The 22,125-nt window shown below is 36.2% G+C and overlaps 1 protein-coding gene across 8 annotated transcripts in view; it reads right to left on the bottom strand.

Moving 5' to 3' along the window:
- The window catches only part of MGMT (O-6-methylguanine-DNA methyltransferase), a 287,150-nt gene that overhangs the window by 218,862 nt on the left and 46,163 nt on the right, over window positions 1-22,125 (bottom strand). For 5 of the 8 annotated variants that reach the window (XR_015794274.1, XR_015794275.1, XM_088131691.1 and 2 more), the window contains one exon: window positions 20,776-20,918. The exons of 1 other annotated variant lie outside the window; for it this stretch is intronic. Coding sequence is in view for 5 of the 7 variants with exons in the window: in XM_088131691.1 (XP_087987817.1) it covers window positions 20,776-20,918 (143 nt within the window). In the remaining 2 variants the exon portion in view is untranslated. The remainder of the gene's footprint in view (window positions 1-20,775; window positions 20,919-22,125) is intronic. 2 more of the 8 variants (XM_088131692.1, XM_088131690.1) reach the window with 1 other exon arrangement.

The following is a 22,125-nucleotide window of genomic DNA, read 5'->3' as shown; positions in this document are numbered from 1 at the left end:
TGCAGCCAGCAAATTCCTAGCCTCTCATTCAAAGTGTCCACAGAGGGGGGAGAAGGGCCAAAAATCATGCAGTTTAGAGACTTGCAAGACGTCATGCCATTGGACAACTGTGCCATTTTCATGATGTCATAATGCACCATGTTATTTTGATACCATCATGACTTATTATGGATACCACTGTTCCTGCTGACAGGAATCATAATTGCCAACCAGAGATTCCAACTGCATCATCTAAAGAAAGTTATTACTGGCAGACAGTCCTAACAAATGATGTCCATTGGGTCATGAAACATCAGAAGTGACTGAATAACAAAGGTTTTCTACAAAATCTCAAATATGTGAATAAGTGTGAGCTAATGTTCAAATACAGTTCACACTTATGAAGCTATACCTGCCAGATTTATTGGGCGAGCTTTCTGTTTGTTAAAATTCAAGCCATATTTTCACAGTGTTATCAGTTTTATATATTCATTTGTTGAACTTCTTTTCACTCAGTTCTTACTCCCCATTTTCTGAAGATTCAGACAACAGCAAAATGTGCAAACTCAGATGTTAAAGCACTGATTCATAATCAGTGCACTAAATAGCTGTAGAAATGTAACATGGGAATTTAACAGTACCTCCAGAAAAAATTTGCACCAAGTCCCTCCCCCTTATTAGCCTTATTCAATATAATCTAGGACTGATCTGGATGTCCTATCTTTGTATGTTTTCCATTAATATAAGACATTCTTCCACAAACGGTTGCACTTAAGGTGTGTTTGATTCCAGAATGAACAACGGCATTTATGATTTGCAATTAAAAACAAAAACGAAACAACCTGTAGTCCAGTACTTATGAAGGGTACAGATTTTGGAGAAGTAATACAGAATGATGAAATGTTCAGCCAAGCATGTCCTGTTCAAGGATTTTCCCATCCCATTCCATTCCTGTGAATAATGAGCAAGCTTGGTTCTTCTAGGGTTCATAGCACTTCATGATTCACACAGAGAAGAGTTCCTTATGACTATGTATGTTAGACACTGAAGATGGTGCTATGAATCCAATAACTCTGGGATGCATATAACTTGATTAATATGTTTACATGTGAAAATGTATTATTGTATATCCTCTGAAGTTATATATCTTCATTGTGAAACGTGGTCATGCTTATTTGTGTTGAGAAGTATAAAATACTGTTGATACCCTTTTCAAATTGGATCAAGTATATCAATTAAGAACAAATTCTAACATATCTATAAGAGAGGTAGGCATTGGCAGATGACATATAGCTTTTCTAAGATGCTTTATTCATTTAAAAATGAACAGCTTGTGATGATTACTCTTTTTCTGAAATTACCAAAGAATTTTCATGGGATAAATAATTCACCAACTCATTCCCACTCTGCCACCTTTCTTGTATGCTTGACTTCAATTTGTAAGTTCTTTTACATGTTACTGTCATGTTTCTACCTACTTACTATATCCCTTTCTTGCTTAATTAACATTAAGTCTATTAAAGATAACTTTTGTAAAACGTATTACTATTATGTTTTAAACTATTGAAATGAAAAGACTTCCTTTGTTGTATCCAGGGCACAATATGTTGACAAAAGCCAACTATAGTAAGGAAAAAGATTCATAGCCAATGATCGTGAGATACATGGATGACAGGTCATTGGAAGTCTTTTATTACATGCTTAACTTTAGAAACATTCTCCGCTTTCCAAAATTACCAAGTGGCTGTGGGATGCTTGTGGGCCAACAACTGAAACAACCAATTTTTCAGTTTATTATAAATATCCCTTAACTAGGACTTCTGTGGTAACCAGGACTTCATCTGGTAACAGGCTATCTGCTTTAAAAAGAAGAATACTCTTCCCAAGTGGCAACAGATTGGCACTTAAGAGTAGTCCTGGTTTAATTTGGATAGGTACTGGGCAGTGCAACATGTTACTGATTTCTCTTTTGACCATTATGGACTCTGTGGCAGGATACAATATTCCTGAAACCTCTGCTAAAATATTTTGCTAGGGTCCATTTTCCATGATAAACTGTTGAAAAATATTCCATCTGTTTTCAAATTTTGTTAAAAGGCACATATTATACACTTCATTACAAATATTACTAACTCTTAGACAATGTCTCTAATGTGTATAATGTGGCTAATGAAGTAGAAATCTTAAACTAATCATTTACATGCATTTCATATAGTATTTCTAGGGGAAGAAGTTTATAATCATAAACAAGTGCAATCACTTATGTTAAGCAACCCATGGACCTAGTCAATGTAGCACATCAGCCATTATGCAAAATTATGACATTAAGGAAAAATAATCACAACTACTGCAGACTTTGCAATTTGTATTGTTTACTTATTACACTGTAGAAGTAGTAACTTTGGAAAAGCAAAGCTTGATGGTAAAAAAACAGCCTTCACTGCTTTCAATTAGATTTGATATTAGTTACTCAGGCAAAGTTGTTACTTTTTCAGACACTGATATGAAACTGTGTTTTAATGGCCATTATGCTGAACATAATCTTTCAGAAATAATCATAGTAATGATATTCAGCTGACTCAAGAGCCAGTTTGGTCTAGTGGTAAGGCATCAGGCTAGAATCCAGGAGACTGTGAGTTCAAGTCCCGCCTTAGGCATGAAAGCCGGCTGGGTGACTTTGGGACAGTCACTCTCTCTCAGCCCATGACGTCAGGCTCAGGTGACAAGCCAGTTGGTCAATTCCTGTCGCAACCAATGGATCAACATTGAGTTGATTTGAAAAAAAGCAGACCCTGCACCTGCAGGAAAAATGCTAGGAAGAAAAGAATAATATTCAACTAATGTGTCACTAGATTTTAACAATGTATATAATTTATATTGAACTTTAAAATTTCAATTAGTATAAAACCAAATATAAGCAGTCTTTTTTTCCCCAAAGGGAATAAATTAAGAATCACCACTGATAATTTTAATAATGAATTGATTATGATTACAGAGCCAATTTGCATTAACCTAGACAATACACAAATAGTTCCCCTTAACTTGCATCTTACAATATAAATAATAGTTGTCAGTATTGTGCCACCTGAAATGAAATATTCCTAAAATAATTCTTTAGAATACCTGCATTATTTGACAGTCATTAAATTTATCAAACATTCTTATTTTCCATTTAGCATATTTGAAATTGCCTTCCCAAATATTGGCCTTAAAATATGGAAGTGATCTCAGCATTCCTCGAAATAACCCTTGGTGCATATGGGGTGTGTGTGTGTGTGTGTGTGTGTGTGTGTGTCTGTTATAATACAAAGAATTTAAGAGTGCTTCCTGAAACATTATATTATAAGGTTCACTGGTATTGGTCAAGACTATCCTATGATCTTCTATCAGGATGATTAATGAAGGCACCTTTTTCACAGAATGTCACACTCTGCCTTTTTAACAACTGACCTTTCATGGAATACTACTGAACTCATAATTCCACTTTTGTTCAGTTTCTTATTAGTAGAGTTAAAATTAATACTTATGGGAATGATGGCTAAGGCAATGCACAGTAAATCTTAGAGCACATCAGATCTCTATGCAGGTTATCCAAGAAATAGGGCCTGCATCTGTCCATTTCAATCAAATAAGCATTACACCAAAACTCTGTGTCCTTTCAAAAGACAAATTAGGTCTATATTCATTCCTTTTTAACGTTTAGAACTGGACTCATGTAATAATTTTCAAAATTTGGAAGTGCTAATGAAATAGTTAATCCCCATGTGTGCAAAAGCATTTTAATCTTTATTAATTGTTGGAGGACTTTTATTACAAGCAGATAGTTCAAAAACAACCTCTAATTCATATTAATCTTAAAGGAGACATTTTAACAACTATGGTTAGACAATCCGGCAAAATTAAGAACTTTCGCATTTAGGTAAATGCTACAGATTTAACCACCTGTCCCCACGCACATCTACCCTATGTCCCTGGAAATTTAAATCATTCTTCCTCAAGGGTGATGAGAGCAAAAGATTATTACTAGTGAACTATTCCATAAAGATACCTATAAGAAATATCTGAGCTTCCTCAGAAAATACCCAGTAATGATGCTGAATCTCCCAACTGAATGGTTTGCAATATGAATCTGGGGTGCTCATAGTCACAAGCTATTTATGAACTGAACATTTTCCCTCTTCCCTCAAATTTTCCAAAATCAAAAATATTAATTGGATGGTACATACATATTCTGAATTTAGTAAAGCAGTAATCCAGAATCAGCAGTCGGGTGGGTACATGTGTGAAAAGTACATGAACTAGCGGGCATGTAATTTACAAAGCAAGCAAAAACATATTGGTATGCATTGTACTCCTGACTTAAATAGCTCATCTGAAATAATCCAGAGTTAGAAAAACCTATAGTACATCCATGGAGGGTATTAATTTTTAAATGGTTAAGATTAAAACCCACAATATTTTACCTTCTCCACAACTTCTGCAATTAGAGAGGATCAAATAGTATGCCAGCACAAGGTTCAGCCTATCAACAACCACTTAAGACATATTTTTTATTATATTTGCCAATTAATATCGTACATATTATATTAAAATGTGACTGAAACTTGGTCTATAATGTAAAACACTGAAATACTTGGGAGAAGCAAAAAGGAAAGAGAAAGGGAAAGGGAAAGGGAAAACACTCCTGGCTTTGAATTGCATAAATTTATAACATAATAAAAGATGCTACAAGGAAAAAAAGCACACTGTTTATATATATATGAATTCATGTATGTGCACAGCTGCAGGGTCATGCACTAAATTCTGTTTACTCCCGAGATGAACTGCACTGCTTCACAACAGTTGTGTGGTTGTATGAAGTGAAGTGAGATTCCCTCTGGAATTGGTATGTTCATGACTGGGTTTTGGATAAGGAGCTGTTAACAAACCACCCCTCTATAACTCCTCAAACCAAATATATCTTTCCCCAGGATCATTTGGAGCATAAAAAAACATGTAGAATACAATTTTCAGCCTTCCTCCATAAGGAGAGGCTTACACAGGTCACTAGGGAGGGTTCAGGATAGTAAGATAAGCATGAAATCTTGCAATAGCAGTTCTGAATACCAGTGCTTCTCAGGCTGGCAAGATAATGGCAGTTGGTGACCAACTCTACTTCTCCCTTCTCTACAAGTTGCTGTCACAAATATCTTGTAAAAAGAAGCACTTTAGCTTCTTCATTTTCTATTCCTTTGTCTTTTTTGTGGTCCCACCAGTTCTTGCTCACAAGCAAGTGATATTTCTTACAGATTTTCTAATGCACCACTGTTGCTACTTTATGATGTTGTTATCTGTAATCAGTTTGTGCAATCTTCTTGCAGCACCTAACTAGGTGGTCCACTGTCTCTTCAGCTTCTTTACAGAGGCGATATTTGCTGTCTGTTGCTATGTTCTTAATTGTGGCTTTGTATACATTTGTTCTTAAGGCTTGATCTTGTGCAGCCAGAATTAGCCCTTTGTCTCTTTAACTTTCCTGCTCTTAGCCATTGCCAGGTCTTGTTGTTACATGCTTTGCCTGCTAGTTTTTTTGTGTACTGGCCATGTAATACTTTGCCTTGCCACGTCTCTTTTCTGTTCTTCGTTTGGTCTTTCTTGTAGGCCAGTTTGGTCTCTTCAGTATTCAGTAAGCCTTCATGATGTACTAGCTTCACTGTATCTTCTTCACTGTCCTTCAGATAGTCTTCCAATGCCCTTTTTTCTTCTTCAACTCTCTGGCGTACTTGCAACATTCTATGCCCACCAATGCTCCTTGGTAAGTAGAGTCTGTCAACATCACTGTATGGATGAATGGCATGATTCATTGTCATTATTTTTCTGGTCTTCCTATCCAGGGCTTTTAGTTCAGCTTGAGTCCAGTCCACTATTCCAGCTGTATGTCGAATGACTGGAATTGCCCAGGTGCTAATTGCCTTAATGGTATTTCTACCACTGAGTTTGGACTTTAAGACTTTTTCATCTTCTGATGTATTCGCTACTAACCTTCTTCCTGACTTCAATGTGCTTGATGTTGTCAGCCTGAAAGATGCCCAGGTATTTATAGTGATCTTTTTCATCCAGATTCTTGATGTTATTTTCATAGGGCATCTTGACTCTCTCAGCTTTCACTATTTTTCTCCTGTTGATGGTAAGGGTGGCACATTTGTCCAATCGAAACTCCATTGCAATATCTTGGCTGTATATTCAGACAGTGTTGAGCAGCAATTCCATTTTAGATGGTGTTTTTCCATACAGCTTCAGATTGTCCATGTAAAGGAGGTAGGATAGCCTGGCAGATGTTTTTGATGTTTGATAACCATGGCCTAACTTGTTCAGTATTGTTGACAGCAGCATCAGTGCAGTGACAAATAGTAGTGGTGATGGTGAGTCTCCTTGAAAGATTCCTCTCTTGATGTTAACCTTTCCCAGTCGATCATCATTGACCAGCAACCATGTTTCCCATTGATCTTCGCACAAAGTTTCTGATGTTTCTAATGATTCTTGTTATTTCTAGGCACTTGTAATCAATCTAAGCTACACTCAAGTTGGTCTTTCTTCTCGTAGTTTCCCAAAATCATCTTGTCAGTTAGGAGCTGATATTTTGTCCCTCTGCTGTTTGGGTGGTTTCCTTTCTGCTCAGATGAAAGAACTTGTTTTCAGCTAGATGCTGTTGGACTGCATCAGCTACAACACCAGTTAGCAATTTGAAAGTTGTTGGTAAGCAGCTAATTGCCCTGTAGTTGCCTGGTGCTGCCCCTTTTATTATATCTTTCATTATCAGGTAGGTTTTGCCAGATATTAACCAATTTTCAGTTTCACGTCTTTGCAATATGTTGTTAAACTACTTGGCAATGAGTGGGTGCAGAGCAATCAGATGTTTCAACCAAAAACTACGCAGTTCATCTTCACCTGGTACTGACCAATTCTTGATCTTCCTTGCCCTTTTCTACCATTTCCACTGCTACTACAAGTTCTTTAATTTCGGCTTTTTTCACCCCTTCTCCATCTCCTTTATTCAAGCTGCATTCTTGCTGTATTTCTTTGGGTTGACCCATAGCTGTGCCCAGAACTGCACTATTTCTTCTTTGTGAGGTTCATTGCAGTCTCTCCATTGATGGATTGGTAGAAACTTTTCTGATTCAACTGAAATTTGAGATTCTGCATGTAATGTGCAATTTGAGCTTTGTATCTGCTGATTTTCTTGGCTATGGATGTTGTTTGCTGCTTTATCATTTCCAGTGCTTCCTTGATCTTCCTTGTCTCTAGGTGATATTTCTTGATCGGGTATTCTTTCATCGTCTTCTTCAGCTTCCTTTCTTTCATCTGTTCTAGCTTGCTTGCATCTGATCTTAGCACGTTGATCTTATTTTCCAACCTGATCTTCTATTTTGGTGGTGCAGTGTTTGGCTTTTTTCTTGTTTGTTGATTGTGCATCCAAGATTTTCAGTTATAACTGCAGTTGTGCTGTACATCAGTGGTTTGTTTCTTGCAGTGAGCTGTTGCTTATATTTGATATTACAGTATTGGCATCTTTTAATACTTGTGGTGTTCTTTTTTGTAACAAGCTTCAATGCAGGCAAACTTATTCTGTTGTTTTTGTGCTGTTATAGATGCCCAGTTATTCTTCACTTTAGTTCTTCTTGTTTTTCAGTTAGAGGAGTTTGTTCTTTCTGAGAAGGTAGAGGAGAGGGTGCCTGGTTTGGGAATGAAAACGGTTCAATAGCAATGCTGGCTTCCTCTACTACCGACTCCCCCAGTTTGTTCCTACTGTCTGAGCTACTTCTGGCAAGGTTTCGATTTTTTGCCCTGGGTAGACTTTTACAGTTCTTTCAATTCTACTTTTGTGAATACTCTATTTTGTATTATAAATTGATGTTGACCTGCTGCCTCTGTTTTCTCTGATTCTGGATGTTGTCCTTCCCAGAACTGGTGCATTCTTTTCAGATATCCTCTTCTTGTTGGGCTTAATTTGTAATAGTAAACTATTTTAAAGCAAATTTTCTTCCAGTAATCCTACAGATGCTGTCCCTGGTTGCTCAACCAGCAGTTCAGAGTTCTGTAGCCCACTTGTCACCAGATGTCCAGGAACTCCAACACCTAGCACAGTCCTGATTGACCCAGGCAATGACCAATCCAGTATAGGTTTCTGTAAGTTATGCCTCACCACAGTTCATGGTACGTTCTAAATGCAGTGGATAATTTGCCAAGATGGCATTTTTCCCTATAGAAACATCATGTTTCATTTATTATTATGGTTGGTTGCACAGTCATCCAGATGTTTAGACTGGATTTGGCATTTTTATCTACCTATCAAGTTCTTCCCTAGGACCTGGGATAGGCAGATGTTGTTGTTTGATGGCTTGATGTTGTTGAAGGTATTGTCACAGGATGTAAGCTGTTCCAAGTAAAGCTGCCTTTTACAATTGACTGATGGTGACTTTGTCAATGCCAATGGCGTTCAAGTGGTGCTTCAGATGTTTTGTGATTGCACCTAAGATGCCCTATAACTACTGGTACTATACTAGTATTATTATTGGTAGTATATTGGTATTGGTATTATTATTAGTGATGAACAAGACATTCTGAGCCATTGCAATGTATTTTGGACTCTTTTACAATCTTCAGAATTAAAACTTATAGTGGGAAGTAAATAAATGTCTGAACATTCTTACTCATGTGACATTTTTTTAAAAAATCCATTCAATTGTTTCCGATTCTTAGAGACTGCCTGGACAAGTTGCTGTAGTTTTCCTGGCAAGGTTTTTCAGAAGTGGTTTGCCATTGCCTCCTTCCTAGAGCTGAGAGAAAGTGACTGGCCCAGGGTCACCCAGCTGGCTTTGTGCCTAGGTGGGACTAGAACTCATGGTCTCCCAGTTTCTAGCCTGATGCCTTAACCACTACACCAAACTGGTTCTCTTATGAGAATCCCTAGAAATATATGTTTTAAATTCTATTGCTTCATCACCTTTGCATGTTTTTTTTTCATTTTTTATACTGTACCTAAGAGGAAAGTATTTTACAAACATTTATAATGTTGTTCATTTTAGAATATGTAGTTTCACAGTTTGTCATTGCCACTTCTTGCTTACCATGAGAAAAGGCTATTTCAAGCAAACACATTTTGAAAGTTATGCTGTTATATACCGAAGGACATCTTCCATTTCGCACATAAATAAATCTTAAAACCCAGAGGATATATGCATAAATGAAGAACTATAAGAGTTACAAGCAATATTTTCTTCCACACAGAGAATACAGGACCAACAAAAAATGGCACCTGGTTGATAGGGGATCCTGACCACGACCAGCGGAAATTGCTGCTGCGAACAAATCTAAGACATAAGAAACCAGTGTTAGCAGATAAGATGATTCAACTGAAATGTGATTATTAGTTGTTAATTTATGTATATAAATTAGAATCTCCTCCAAACCTGGTTATCACAGGTCAAAACAAACCATCCAATATTCTTTGAATTAAAATTAATCAAAGAAAAGAAGTAAACACTGAAGATATGTCAACACAAATTTAATCCTATATTTAAATAAATTCTATACTGACTCTTTGGAGATTACAACCCTAAATTCTGAGGGGCTTGCTTCTGAGTAAATACTAGGCATCTGCAAAGATGCTTTGCTCTGCATCCAAATTGCTAAACAGATGCTTCTCCTTGATGGGTTCCAATGATTTTTAACAGCTCTTCCAAGATATTCTGAGCCTCAGGAAGGCTACAGAATACTTGAATGAATCCTTCACACAGTAGCTGTTCACAGAAGAATAGTTTAAAAAGGACGTGGTGACAATGGCACAACTGCAGGAATTCCAGACATTTTGGATACTATTAAGAAAGAGAACATAGCTTTAAGTTGCTACAACTGAATTCACATGACAAAAAGATAAATAGTAATTGTAATAAATTATAGGAAAGAAAAAATGGCAGCACCTTTGTTTCAATTGACTTCCAGTTTAGCAGTGCCAAAAAGAGAGCACCATTCATGCCCTCTCCTTTCCGACACGTTTATGTCCTTCAAATTCTGTCCTACCCCTCCCGTTTTCAAGGAGGTGATCCTTCAGCAGCAACAAATTGAGAAGTGAATAGCTCTTAAATCAGAACTGATTATTTGCAAAGGGTCCTGAAAGTGCAGAGCTAGAGACCAAGGACCAAAGGAAAACCTAGGGAGGGCCATATATAGTCCTGGCATCACCAGTGACCTCTTCCTCAGAGGACCTTAAATTGCATATAAATATTAGGATTAAGGTAAGGTACATCAGAGAACCTGTTCAGATACTTTAAAGAACTGCCTTCTTTTAGATTTTAGATACAAGTAAATTATTAATCTACTAAGAAAGATGATTTCCTAATTGTTTTTTCCTCAGAAGAACCAACTTAGAAAATTTGTATTATTGGTCCTTATCTTAAGAAAATATTGAACTGTTTTTTTTTTTTCTGTTTCCCAAGTCCTTGAGCCTAGATAAGCTGCACATCTTTATCTTTTAATCTTTCTATCAATTAATGACTGATATTTTCATTAGTGAACTTTATTTTTGTGTGAATCATGTTACATTTTAATTGCTGTTCCAAGTCAATTGAAGTGCAAATTGCTCAAATGCAAGATATCTATAATGGTGGAGGATTATGCTGATATTGATAAATTATTAGAACCATTAAAAGAAGAAGAAGGAAATGTTAAAATAAATCCAGTTGCCAGTAGAGTTTTAAAGTTGCTAAATGGATTGTGGGAGAATTTTTTTCAATCAACAATGTGAGTAGGATAACCTGTTTGTATATATATATAAGAGAAAATGAATGTTCCTGAAAATTACAACTTGGACTGGTTAAAATGCTAATTTATCTCATTTATCATGTGGTAAATCTGTGGAGGAACATATTTTAGTCTAACGTGGATAGGCTGGGTTCAGATACGTGTATTGTTATCTTAAGGCTATATAGTAGAAATGGTACTAGAGATTCATTGGCATTCTGCTTCTAGATTATCAAGTCCAAATTTCTTGCTATAAATTCAATGTTACTGGTTTGATATCAACATAATTCACAAACATTTCATGTCATGAACTATAAACTGTGCACTATTTTTAATTAGCTATCTTTCTTTACTTGGCAGCCATCAAGCTGAATTTTCCCCAATTGATTTTATTGCTAATAAAACTGCCAGACTTGTCAATCACTTTTTCTATTGTTGTCATTGATGCTCATAGTATTTTTACTAATTAAAAATCTATCTTTGTACATATTGCAGTTTAATAAGGAGTCTGAATATAAAACTTGTAGCTGTAGGTCATTAAATGTAAATAGCAAGTGACAAAGTAGTGTTGGAGATGAATGATTTGCTAGATCACTATACCCTCAGGGAAAAAGAAGCCACCTTCCATTTTTCTTATACCAGGAAAGTAAAATTTCCAAAAAGAAAAAGAAAACTAATCCTGATAGTTAGCCAAAAAAGAATTTTATATACATATGCACATACACATGCTATCTAGTTTCTAAAAAATATATATGAACAAGGAAAAAATCCTCTTCACTTGACATTCACATAAAGTAACTGGAAGTCTAAATTCAGAATTAAACACCTTTTTAGCTTAAAAGGATCATCAAAACACAGCTCCCCTCTGGCTTCCTCATTCTAGCAAACTGATTAAAGAAAACAAATTAAGGATGCTGCAAATGAAGAATGTAAGGGAGTGATTGAGACTAAACAATAGAATGCATGTCTGCCAAGGATAACTCAATGATCCTAGAAAGTTTAAAGAAATTATGCTATGGAACAAACTCTTAAAGAAACTTTTTTTTTTCAATTGTCAAACAGCACTGGAAAGAAAAATCTTGCTTCTTGCTAAGAATTTGCCAGTTTAAAAAGCCCAATCTGTTTCATGTTCATGTGAAAATATGCATTTAAATATCTCATGACCAAGTATTATAAGTAAGTTCCTTATGTGTAGGAGAGGGGCATGAATGCATGCTAACTATTTATATATATATATTCAGAGATACAAGCTGCTAACCCTTTCATGAAATGTTCCTCTTCTGTTTCTTTGTCCTGATTTATAAACAATGAGGCCAATTGGCTACATGAAACAGCAGCTACTTATGATACCTAAGTTGTTTGTGAGAAGACTGAGTATTTACTTTAAAGCAAGTTTTTTAAGCAACTACATTTTTCAGATCAGTAGTTGGAATTCTCTAGGTTACCTATTCTAGTGATAGCAAGTACCCCTTTAGACAGATGAAAGCTGAAAATAATTTCATTTAAACTGATATGGAAGACCCCTAACTCTATTTCAGCAATCAAGACAACCATCACTTTCTGATAATTAACTGCTCAGTGATTCTACTTGCAATCTCAGGTGAACAGCACCAACTAGGTTCCCCCCACCCCAAGTTCACCTGCACTCTTGACCTAAGTGTCAAGAAGAGAGAAATGCATGTTTATGTGAATGTAAGGAAAAAGTTACAAGCCCGGTATCTTGGCATGTAAGTGAATTCTCAAGATTTGATAATTTCTATTCAGTGCAGGGAACAAAGTAATGCAATCCTCTGGATTTTGAAAGTGATATATGTATGAGACACTGAGCATAAATATTGCAATTACATTTTTTTTACTATAAGAAAACATTGCCAATGTAACAAAGAAAAAAAGGCCTTGACCAAAATATCTGAGGATATTAAACTGAGACGTAATCTACTGATGCAAATCATTACATCTATTTGCATTTGCTTACTGAACCCTAACACAGAAATTAAACTACATAGAATGGGGGGAGGGGGAAAGAGAGCTGGTTGTGCATGGTTAAAAGGAGACATCTTGGAGGATCCAAGCTCTTTCATTAATTTCCCCACTTCCCCTCATTAACAAGTAAAATGTTTTTACTGCTTGAAAAGTTTTAATAAATAGGAAAATGCAGGGCAGCCTACATAAGTTTTTAATGCAATATACAAAAGCTTTTAATATTTTTACATACATTAATGAAAAAGCTAAATTTTATAAGACCTATTCTGTGAGGGAAATAAATACTACATGAACAATTACAAATCTCTTATAAATGTTTAACTCTTCCATTTCGTACGATACATCAATTAGCAAGTCAATTAAATGAACATATAAGGATTGGTTTGTTTTTTAAAAAAATCTAGACTCTTTCAGTTCTCCTATTTTTAATTTATTAAGGAAAAGTGGAGAATAGGCTGCCAGAGACCCACATTCAAATTCACACTCAGCCATGTATTTTCTGGTGTTAGTAAGTTAGTAGTAAGGAACTTCATTATAAACCCAGACCAGCAGTGTAAATGCCAGTACTGAAATACTTGAAGTGCAAGCACAGAATATATAATTGACTCTCGGGTAAATGAAAAGCCACAATAATCTTTTAGTGGGCTTTAATTAGCTAGCATCCAGAATCCAGCTACTTTGTGAGTAATAAAAGGCTGTTTATCTGATAAAAGGTAAGAAACATAAAAATCATTTGAACATCCAAGAAAAGACAATAAAAGAGGTAAAATCAAGCCATTTTTATCTCTGTAAATAACGGAATATAAAAAGTTGTTGCCCAACAACTCAATAGTCCAGAGCAACCAGACCATTAGTTTTAAAAAGTTCTATTAAATCGAGTCTCTAAAAAAGCATGAGGCAATGTATTAAAACGTGCCCCAGAAAATTGTTATTTGGACACACTTAAAGAAACAAGGTGACGGACTGGTTCCTGTTGGGAGTCTGCCTCCAGGATTTTGGAGTTTTCTGCCTAAAACCTATATCCAAAATACATTAACATCATGCCAGCCCTGTTATAGGTCACAGATATAAAGAGCTCTAGTGAAAAGTCAAATAGAAGTAGTTTTCTAAAATAGCCTTCATCCAACATGATTGACAATTACCAAAAGGAGTCTGCTGAATTGGGAGGAATTTTAATTTTAAGATAACTATATATAGCCAAACTCTACCCTTAATCCTCAGTGATATATCTTCCAAGTGAAAAATGCACATTTGGTGGGTTGAACGAGAACTATGCTGTATTATTTAGTTATACAGATGACACTGAGTTGGACCCAACCCCTGGGGACTCTATGTACAAATGTTTGCTATCTCTAACATGGCCCTGGCAATAATCCACAGATCTTCCAAGGCCATTCTAGTGAACTCTGAGATCCAATCAGTCTGCCTTATCTGTTGTCGTCCCCTTCACTCAACCTTGTGAAGCATAGTCATTTTTTCTAGTCCTTCAGTGCCCAAAGAATGGGATTTTCTTCATGCTGATCATTACCGAGAGGGAGCGGTCAGTCTTTATTTGTCCAGGATTGATTGATTAATAATCCTTTCCAAATCCATATTTCAAAGGCATCTATCTTATTTCTCTCAAAGTCCAGCTTTTACAGACATAAATTACCATTGGAAAAAGTATAGCTTTAACTATCCTGATCTTTGCTGTGAAAGAAATACCTTTATCCTTGATAATTTTACTAAAAATGGTAATTATTTCTTCTCTAGGATGAACCTGACCGTCACTGATTCAGAATACTGGACTACTGCAACATGCTTTACCTGAGGCTGCCTTGAAGAGTATTCAGAAGCTTCGGCTGGTGCAAAATGCAGCAGTGTGGACAATTATGGGTGCCTGTCATTTGGCACATGTGACCCCTCTGCTCTGTCAGCTACACTGGTTACCTGTATACTTCCAGGTTCAATTCAAGGTGCTGGTAGTTACATTTAAAGCCCTTCATGGCTTGGGGTTGGGTTACTTGCAGGACCGTTTCTTCCGGGTCAACCTGTCCCTTTAGATCAGGCAGAAGAGACATGCTCCGGGTCCTGTCCATTAGAGAGTGTTATCTGGTGGGACCGAAAGACAGACTTTTCTGTTTTGGCCACCCTCTGGAAACATCATTCCACCAGAGATCAGACCTACCCCGACTTTGCTGGCCTTTTGTAAGGCCTTGAGACCTGGTTCTGTCACTGAGCCTGGGGCCCCAGATGTGTGGCTGAGCCCATTTTATGGTTATGTTAATTGTTGTTTTTGGTTCGTTTTTCTCGGCTGTTATACATGTTATTCATAATTTTGTTATACTGTTTTTATCTTAAGTATTGTTAACAGCCCAGGATCATGTATTTGAGATGGGCGGCCATGTAAATTGAATGAATTATTAAAGCCAATGTTGATTATTATTATTATTATTAAATTATTAAAGCCAATTCTTGAGCCCAGGAAAACAAACAAAATCGTTCACTTTCACTTCTTCACCATCAGCTAAATTCACTAAGCATGTGGTTGATGTTAACTTTGTCTTTCTAATATATGTAGTATTTTTAATCCAGATTTTTTTGCTTTCCATTTTTATTTTTCTAACCGACTCTCTTTAATTTTCTAAGTTTAACTCACATATTTGACACTAATATATCAGGGTTTGTTCTGCAACCTGTATCTGGAAGAGTCCTAATTGACTAGATTGCAGTTCTCCAATTTTTATTTCCCATTTTGCAGCCAGATTGATTTTGATGTTGTGCATCTCATGAGGTCCATGGGTTGAGTCTGCAGTTATGTTGTTTGAAGTGGGTTTAACAACAAAAATAATTATCTTCACAAAAGCCATTTAACTTGTACCTGGTATTTATTTATTTATCCAATTTGTATGGCCGCCCATCTCAATGAGTGACTCTGGGTGACAAACAGAATTAAAATAGAATAAACAAAAGCAAACATTATAAAAGTTAAAATACAGGCAGCTGAGAAACAACACCCAAAACACTAACATTATATTATTCTGTTAACTAAGTTCAAGTCTTCCTGTAATTCCAGGTTCTTCTGCTTCTCCAACTTTTGCTTCCAATTACTTGTCATTAGTACTACATACTTCCTAGATGTCTCATTTAGCAGCTCTTGCATCACTGAGGTTCACTGGATATCAACTAATTCCAATAGATATGATCACATCATTTATTGGATTTTATTGGAGCATATACTTAGCAATGCTTTCTCTGAGTATCATCATTCCTTCAAAGTGTGCCCTTTTCTATGCCTTCAACTGTGTAATCAAAATCTGAAGTGCCCATTCAAGTCTACCTAAGTTTATTTATTCCTTGAACACCCAATTTGGTATGCTTCATTTCTGCTTTGACAAATTCAACTTTTCCTTGGTTCATGCTGCACACATTTAATGTTTCAACTATATGTTTTCTTGTAAAATGAGGAAGTTCTCTTCTAGATCAATTCATAAGTTTTTGATGTTCTTCCCCAGTAATTAGATGAGTATCTTCCAACCTGGGGAAAGAGGGATCTCATTTACACACATCTAAACTTATCTAAATGTTTCAGCCATGTCCATTCAATTTTCTTGGCAACAATACAGATATGGCTTGCAATTGATTTCTTCCAGATTTGGAGCTTCTTTTACTCAGAGGGAAAGATCCCCTTATATCTGCAGAGCACAACCTGCTTTCACTCCCATAGTGGACCATTAGCTAAACCCTTCCCCTTTCGATCTTATCAGCAAAGGTGACCCTACCAGGAGCTTATATTTCCACCTGCATTGTTCACAAGATCATTAAAGCTGTTGAACCCTCCCACCTTGATCACCATCAAGCCGGTAATCCCCTGAGGAGGTTGTTGTATTACATGGATTAAAATCAGAAAGCCCTTTGTGAAAAAGGAGCTTAGAAAATGCAGTATGAAACTAAATACTTCATTCAATCTGTGAGTTTAGTAATTTAGAGTATTCCAATACCTAACAGCAATTTGACATAAGCAACACTTGTCTTTGAGTTTCACTGCCGCTGGATTGGTTGTTGTTTAGTATGATGACTTCGTTAGCATTTTCTCTGGTAACATTTATTTAATTACGGAAATAATGTCCTGCCCTTTAGCATTGTTCCTCAATACTAAAATATAAAAAAAGCACCCAGAATAGTAATCCAATATCGATGAATAAAAACAGTAAAAACATAAGAGATATTAAATTTGAATAGAAGATATAACTTAATTCAAGCATAATCTGGAAACAGAGGCCAGAAAATTCAGCCCCAGAGTGGTGATCTATGTACCCTCTAAGGTGTACACTACCTGTCAAACCTGTGCATGTAGTAAAAAGTTGGGTGTGCACAAAATTAGGTTATATCATAACTTAAGGCGCCATTAAACTCGGGGCTCACAATTTGCAAGAAGTCCTTCTCAAGCTCGCCACCTTGGCACAGAATGAGCAGGAGCTCCTGCGGGGGGGAGGGTACTTCTTTTGCCTGGGACAGCAGGCAGGCAGTTCTTTCCCAGCCCTGCAGTTGCAGATCAGGCCCAGCTAGGGACATGCCAACAGCGAGCCCAGAGCCTTTGCAGAAAATTATCACCAAAGGATACTCTTCAGAGGTCATTGGAGAACCTGACCATGAAACCCTGATGAATAATAAAGGCTCCTCATTGGTCAAAGACCGCAATAAAGTTTACCATGCCATACCAAAGGCTCCTCCAAATTCTTTCTGGTGAAAGGGGAAGAAAATCCCTGCAGTGCCTAGAACAACTCTACTGCCCTAGATGTTTTTGTGTCGAACATAGAAAAGTATTTGAAGTATGGGGCTTCATGTACTACAATATCCCAAAGGACTCAGAAGTTATACTGACCAGCAGAACAATCTAAAGAGGTACAAGAGAATGATTTACCAACTTATCTACTGCTTATGAGAACTTGGTTGTAAAGCTTTTACATCACTGTTTATTTTAATTCTACTTTTCTTTCTTATTTTATTTTCCAAAAGAGTCTATATTTCTTGAGAGTGAGTTGTTCTAATAGATTATTCAGGATTTAAATAACAAAAATATAATTTATTCAACAGATAACTTGAATATATTCGCATCTGTAGATACTTAGAAAATGCAAGCATTTTTTAAAAGATACTTGGATGTTGTAATAGGATTTGGAAACTTCTTTGTACTTCTGGAATTATAATGAGTTAAAAAATTAACCTCCATCATTAAACTGTTGTTTTTTCTCCACCCTTATAATCTAGCAACTGTATAAGTATAAACAATTCCATAGTTATAATCTGAAAAGCCATCAGGAGAAAAACTAGCCCAGTTTATTTTTAATAAAAGGAGGATCATAGTATATAATAAGTCTTCCTGCCATATCCATTGAATCTGCAGAAATAGAGATTGATGTCTAGATATTTCTGGCAGGGGGAAGCAATATTTCTCAACAACACATGCTTTAGATATACAGTTCCATTCTGAGATATGTAAGAAGACCAGTGTCAACCTATCTACCACTCAAAAGCTGCATTTGAATCTAATCCAGTTAGTAAAAGAAAATCAGTCAAAAATTGTATAGCACTGCTGTATATTTTTCCCATTTCCCACTAATTAGCCTATTTAAGCCATGCTCTTTTATTTCAGTGTATATAATGACTAATTAACCTATTTAGCCATGCTTTTTTTTTTTATTTCGGTATATAGCTTGAGAAAATTAAGATAGACCAAATGTCAAAGACTAATATTGTCTGCATAATCCACAGAACCCGACAGCTTGGGAAAATGATGTATTGGGATGACTATGTTTCTGCTACAGAAGCATCATACAATATATATCTTTCCAATAAGATATAACAAGGAAATCTAGGGACCTTGTAATTAAAAAGGCTTATCCACCTTGCACTTACAGCAAACATGAGAAGTGAAACTCTCCACCTTATGAAATGTCAAGGTGGGGTTAATCCACTTCAGCTGTATACATCGTTTTTAAGGCATCTGTAGAAGACTGAGGAACAATCAGAAAAGTGGTCCCATTTGGTAAATAAAACTGCAGCATTGCTTCAAAGATCTTTTCCAACAGGATTCAGTGGGATGAACTGATCAAATCATCACTGAAAGAAATTGCCCCATCAAAGTTTTACAAAGTGCTAGTTATCACAATATGAAGATGGGGGGGAAAAAATCACGTGACAAGAAAAGTACAAACCTTTTATGGAATCAGCTTGGAATAGTAATATTCAAAGTTGACATTACTTGTTTGGTGTATTCTGCCAATATTTCTGGGTGACATATATAATAGCTTAAATCTTATCTAATCCTATCGCAGTGAACTAAGTTTGACTGCAAGATGATTACTAAACTATTATGCAGAAAGAGGAAAGAGATAGAGATGGGAGAGGGACAACACTGAGTAGAAGTATGAATCCAAATTTGTAAAGTCCACTTCACTACTGGAGTACTTTTTGTGATTTCATCGCACATCATTTTTCATTTGTCTCACAAAGATTTTATGTTCATTGGTCACATTCAGTTAAAGTCTTTCTTCCTCTATTTTTTCTGCAATCTTGAGGCTCTGCCTATTGAAAACTCCTTATCTTCTACCATAGATCCATCATAATTAACAAGGATCTGGCATCTGACTAATTCATTTTGCTATGTGTATGTATATGTGTATCAAGTGGAAGTACGTAAGTGATCTCAGCTTTGGAAGGTTTAAGATTTCAATACACTGTCTCTGTGCTATTCTCCACATTAATTATGAAATGCAGAAAGAAAACCCAGAATATTTAGTGAACAAAACATTTGCTAAGTTTTCCAGTGACCTCAATGAGGCAACTCATGCTCACTGTTCCCTCCTCTTTCATTTTGTGCATAAAGACATCTGCAGAGTAAAATCAATGTTTGCTCCACTTGTAGAAGGTTTAGCTGATGTTCATTCACGAGTGCTGAAGACTCCCTTGTGTCACAAACAAGGAGACTTGGAGTGAGAGCTTTCTAAATGCTTCATCTACTCCAAACAGCTAGGGAGGGTAAGATGACTTTCTGGAAGATGGCACAGGATAAGAAGATTTAAAAGTAATAACATGGATTCCATCAGGAGCAGGCATTGCAAGACTTATAATCCCTTGGTCATTAAAACGCATCACATACACAGTAGATCCTGCTCTGCTACTGAATTGCTGAAATGAAAAGTGATTTATCAGGACAAAGGAGCACACAATCTTTAATGTCACTGGTATTCTGTTGTTTTGAATATGAATGTTTAAAAAATTATAATGTGAAAATAATTCTTTTAAAAACCTCCCTTGGTTTTAAGATTAATTTCAGTATTGTACAATATAAATTGTGTTAATGCCTAAAACATTTGCTGAAAATTACATCTGTTTCAGTGTAAGTACAGCTACCAAATAAAACTGAATCTTAAAAGAAACTGGCAAGTAACCTCAGACTTGTCCATTAATAACATTTGTATTATTTCAAAAGCTATTAAAAAGCTTCAGACAACGTAAGATAAAGCAGAAGACAAAATTATTTTATAGACAAGATTGATATGCATATTCACTATTGTTATGATCTTACACATAAACCAGGAAAAAATAAAAAAAATCTTATTGTATTCATCGATGGGAGAATAAAGAGATTTCTGTTATTTTTGAAATCAATTTTCACTTTCTCATGATACAGTCGGAGACAAAATCCGCACACTTCTCTCTGACCCTCATGTTAAAGCCATATTAAAAATGTTTCCATCAGTACTTAGCAGACTTGGAGATCCTAGATGATCTCTTCAGTCATTTGAAAAATAATGAAGATAAAGTGAAAATGGTCCCAACCCCTTCAGCAGTTTGTGGCTAATCTTTTCAGTGTTTTAGTCTCATTTTTAGGCTATCCAGCTTACAAGAAGTAGATTTTTTAATAAAATGCAATATAAAAATGTTACCTAAACTGCAAGTTCTTTGCAAACATTTCTCATTGAGCTATAGCAAAGATCTGACTTTTAACATGCACGTGTATATGTAAAAATAATGAATCAGATTCAGGCTTACCCATTCTGTGGCTCAGCTTTTCCCTCAAGGCGTATCTCATGTACTCCTGTTTCACATCCAAATATCTCAATTCTTCCCAGAGGACTGTGCAGAACCACACATCTCCTCTTACACTGAGTCATTTCATCTCTAAAAGGAACCTGCTTAAACAACAAATAATAATATTTTTTTTAAAAATTACTAGATTATGTATTTCAGGAATTTGCAAACATTATTTTTTCCAAATAAGACAGAAGAATTAGGAGAGCCCTTTTTGCAAGAGAAAGATGTATTTAAGCTTAAATTTATATGGTATTCATCAGTGATAAGGCACTCAAAGCAGGGAACAGTATTTCAGCATATAAATGAGTGAACTAACAGGTGTTGGCTAGGAAGTTCTGTCAAGGGGAATTCTTATCACATCTTACTCTTACTCAAGAGTTTATACTTGGCTAACTGGAGAAGGGAACAAGAAGAAACCAAAATCTTTCCCCTAAAAAGCAAAAGTGAAAATAAAGAGATAGAAGTCTACAATTGCAAACTGCAATGCTTGTGGCATATTTATCTTCCTGTCTGAAAACAGCAACAAATGCAACTTTGTAGGAGTTCTTGAACAAAAGGTCTCAGCAAATAGCTACACTTCAGCTGATGAGAAAGAATGAAGAGTAATCAGTTCAAATAAGAAAGACAAGATAGCAGAAACTGCAGTCAGAAGAGCAATCCCAGTAGATGACAAAACCAGAAACAAGAGATGAAGAAGATACTCTAACCCAGGGTTCCTCAACCTCAGCAACTTTAAGATGGGTGGACTTCAACTCCCAGAATTCCCCAGCCAGCACGTCTGGCTGGGGAATTCTGGAAGTTGAAGTCCACCCATCTTAAAGTTGCTGAAGTTGAGGAACCCTGCTCTAACCACTCAGTTTTCAGGCTCTTGCAGACAGAGCTGGGGTGGGGGAGATGTCTGTTTTGGGGTGGGGGTGGGAAAATGTTTCCATTTCAGATGAGTTGGGTAATTTCAAGTTGTACAAGGTTTGTTTTTCATTTGATTCTTCTTTTTAAAAAATTGAGGAGCAGAAATGTCATGGCTCTTGCTGATTGGTTCCAAGGGCTGGGACTGAGGAGAAGGAAAAGGAAACTGCAGATGCTAAAGAAAAATGAGAGGGGCTAATCTTTTGCTGTTCCCTGTAGTCCCTATGCGATCAGATGGAATAATGTTGCCACATGGAGGACTTTCTGTTCCTATTGTTAACTGAATAGACAGGAAGGAGCCAGAGGCAGTTTCATACTGCATATGTATCCTCTTGGATCTGGCCTCTCAACAGCATCCCTGACTGCTTGGGAAACAGACTTGGTTTCTCAGGCTGAAGTCAC

This window comes from Python bivittatus, unplaced genomic scaffold (genome assembly GCF_059951505.1).
Source record: "Python bivittatus isolate LINGU-HERP-01145 unplaced genomic scaffold, Pbiv_v1 ctg000980_np1212, whole genome shotgun sequence".
In the NCBI taxonomy this organism is placed as follows: domain Eukaryota; kingdom Metazoa; phylum Chordata; class Lepidosauria; order Squamata; family Pythonidae; genus Python; species Python bivittatus.
This window is presented reverse-complemented; position numbering and strand designations above follow the sequence as displayed.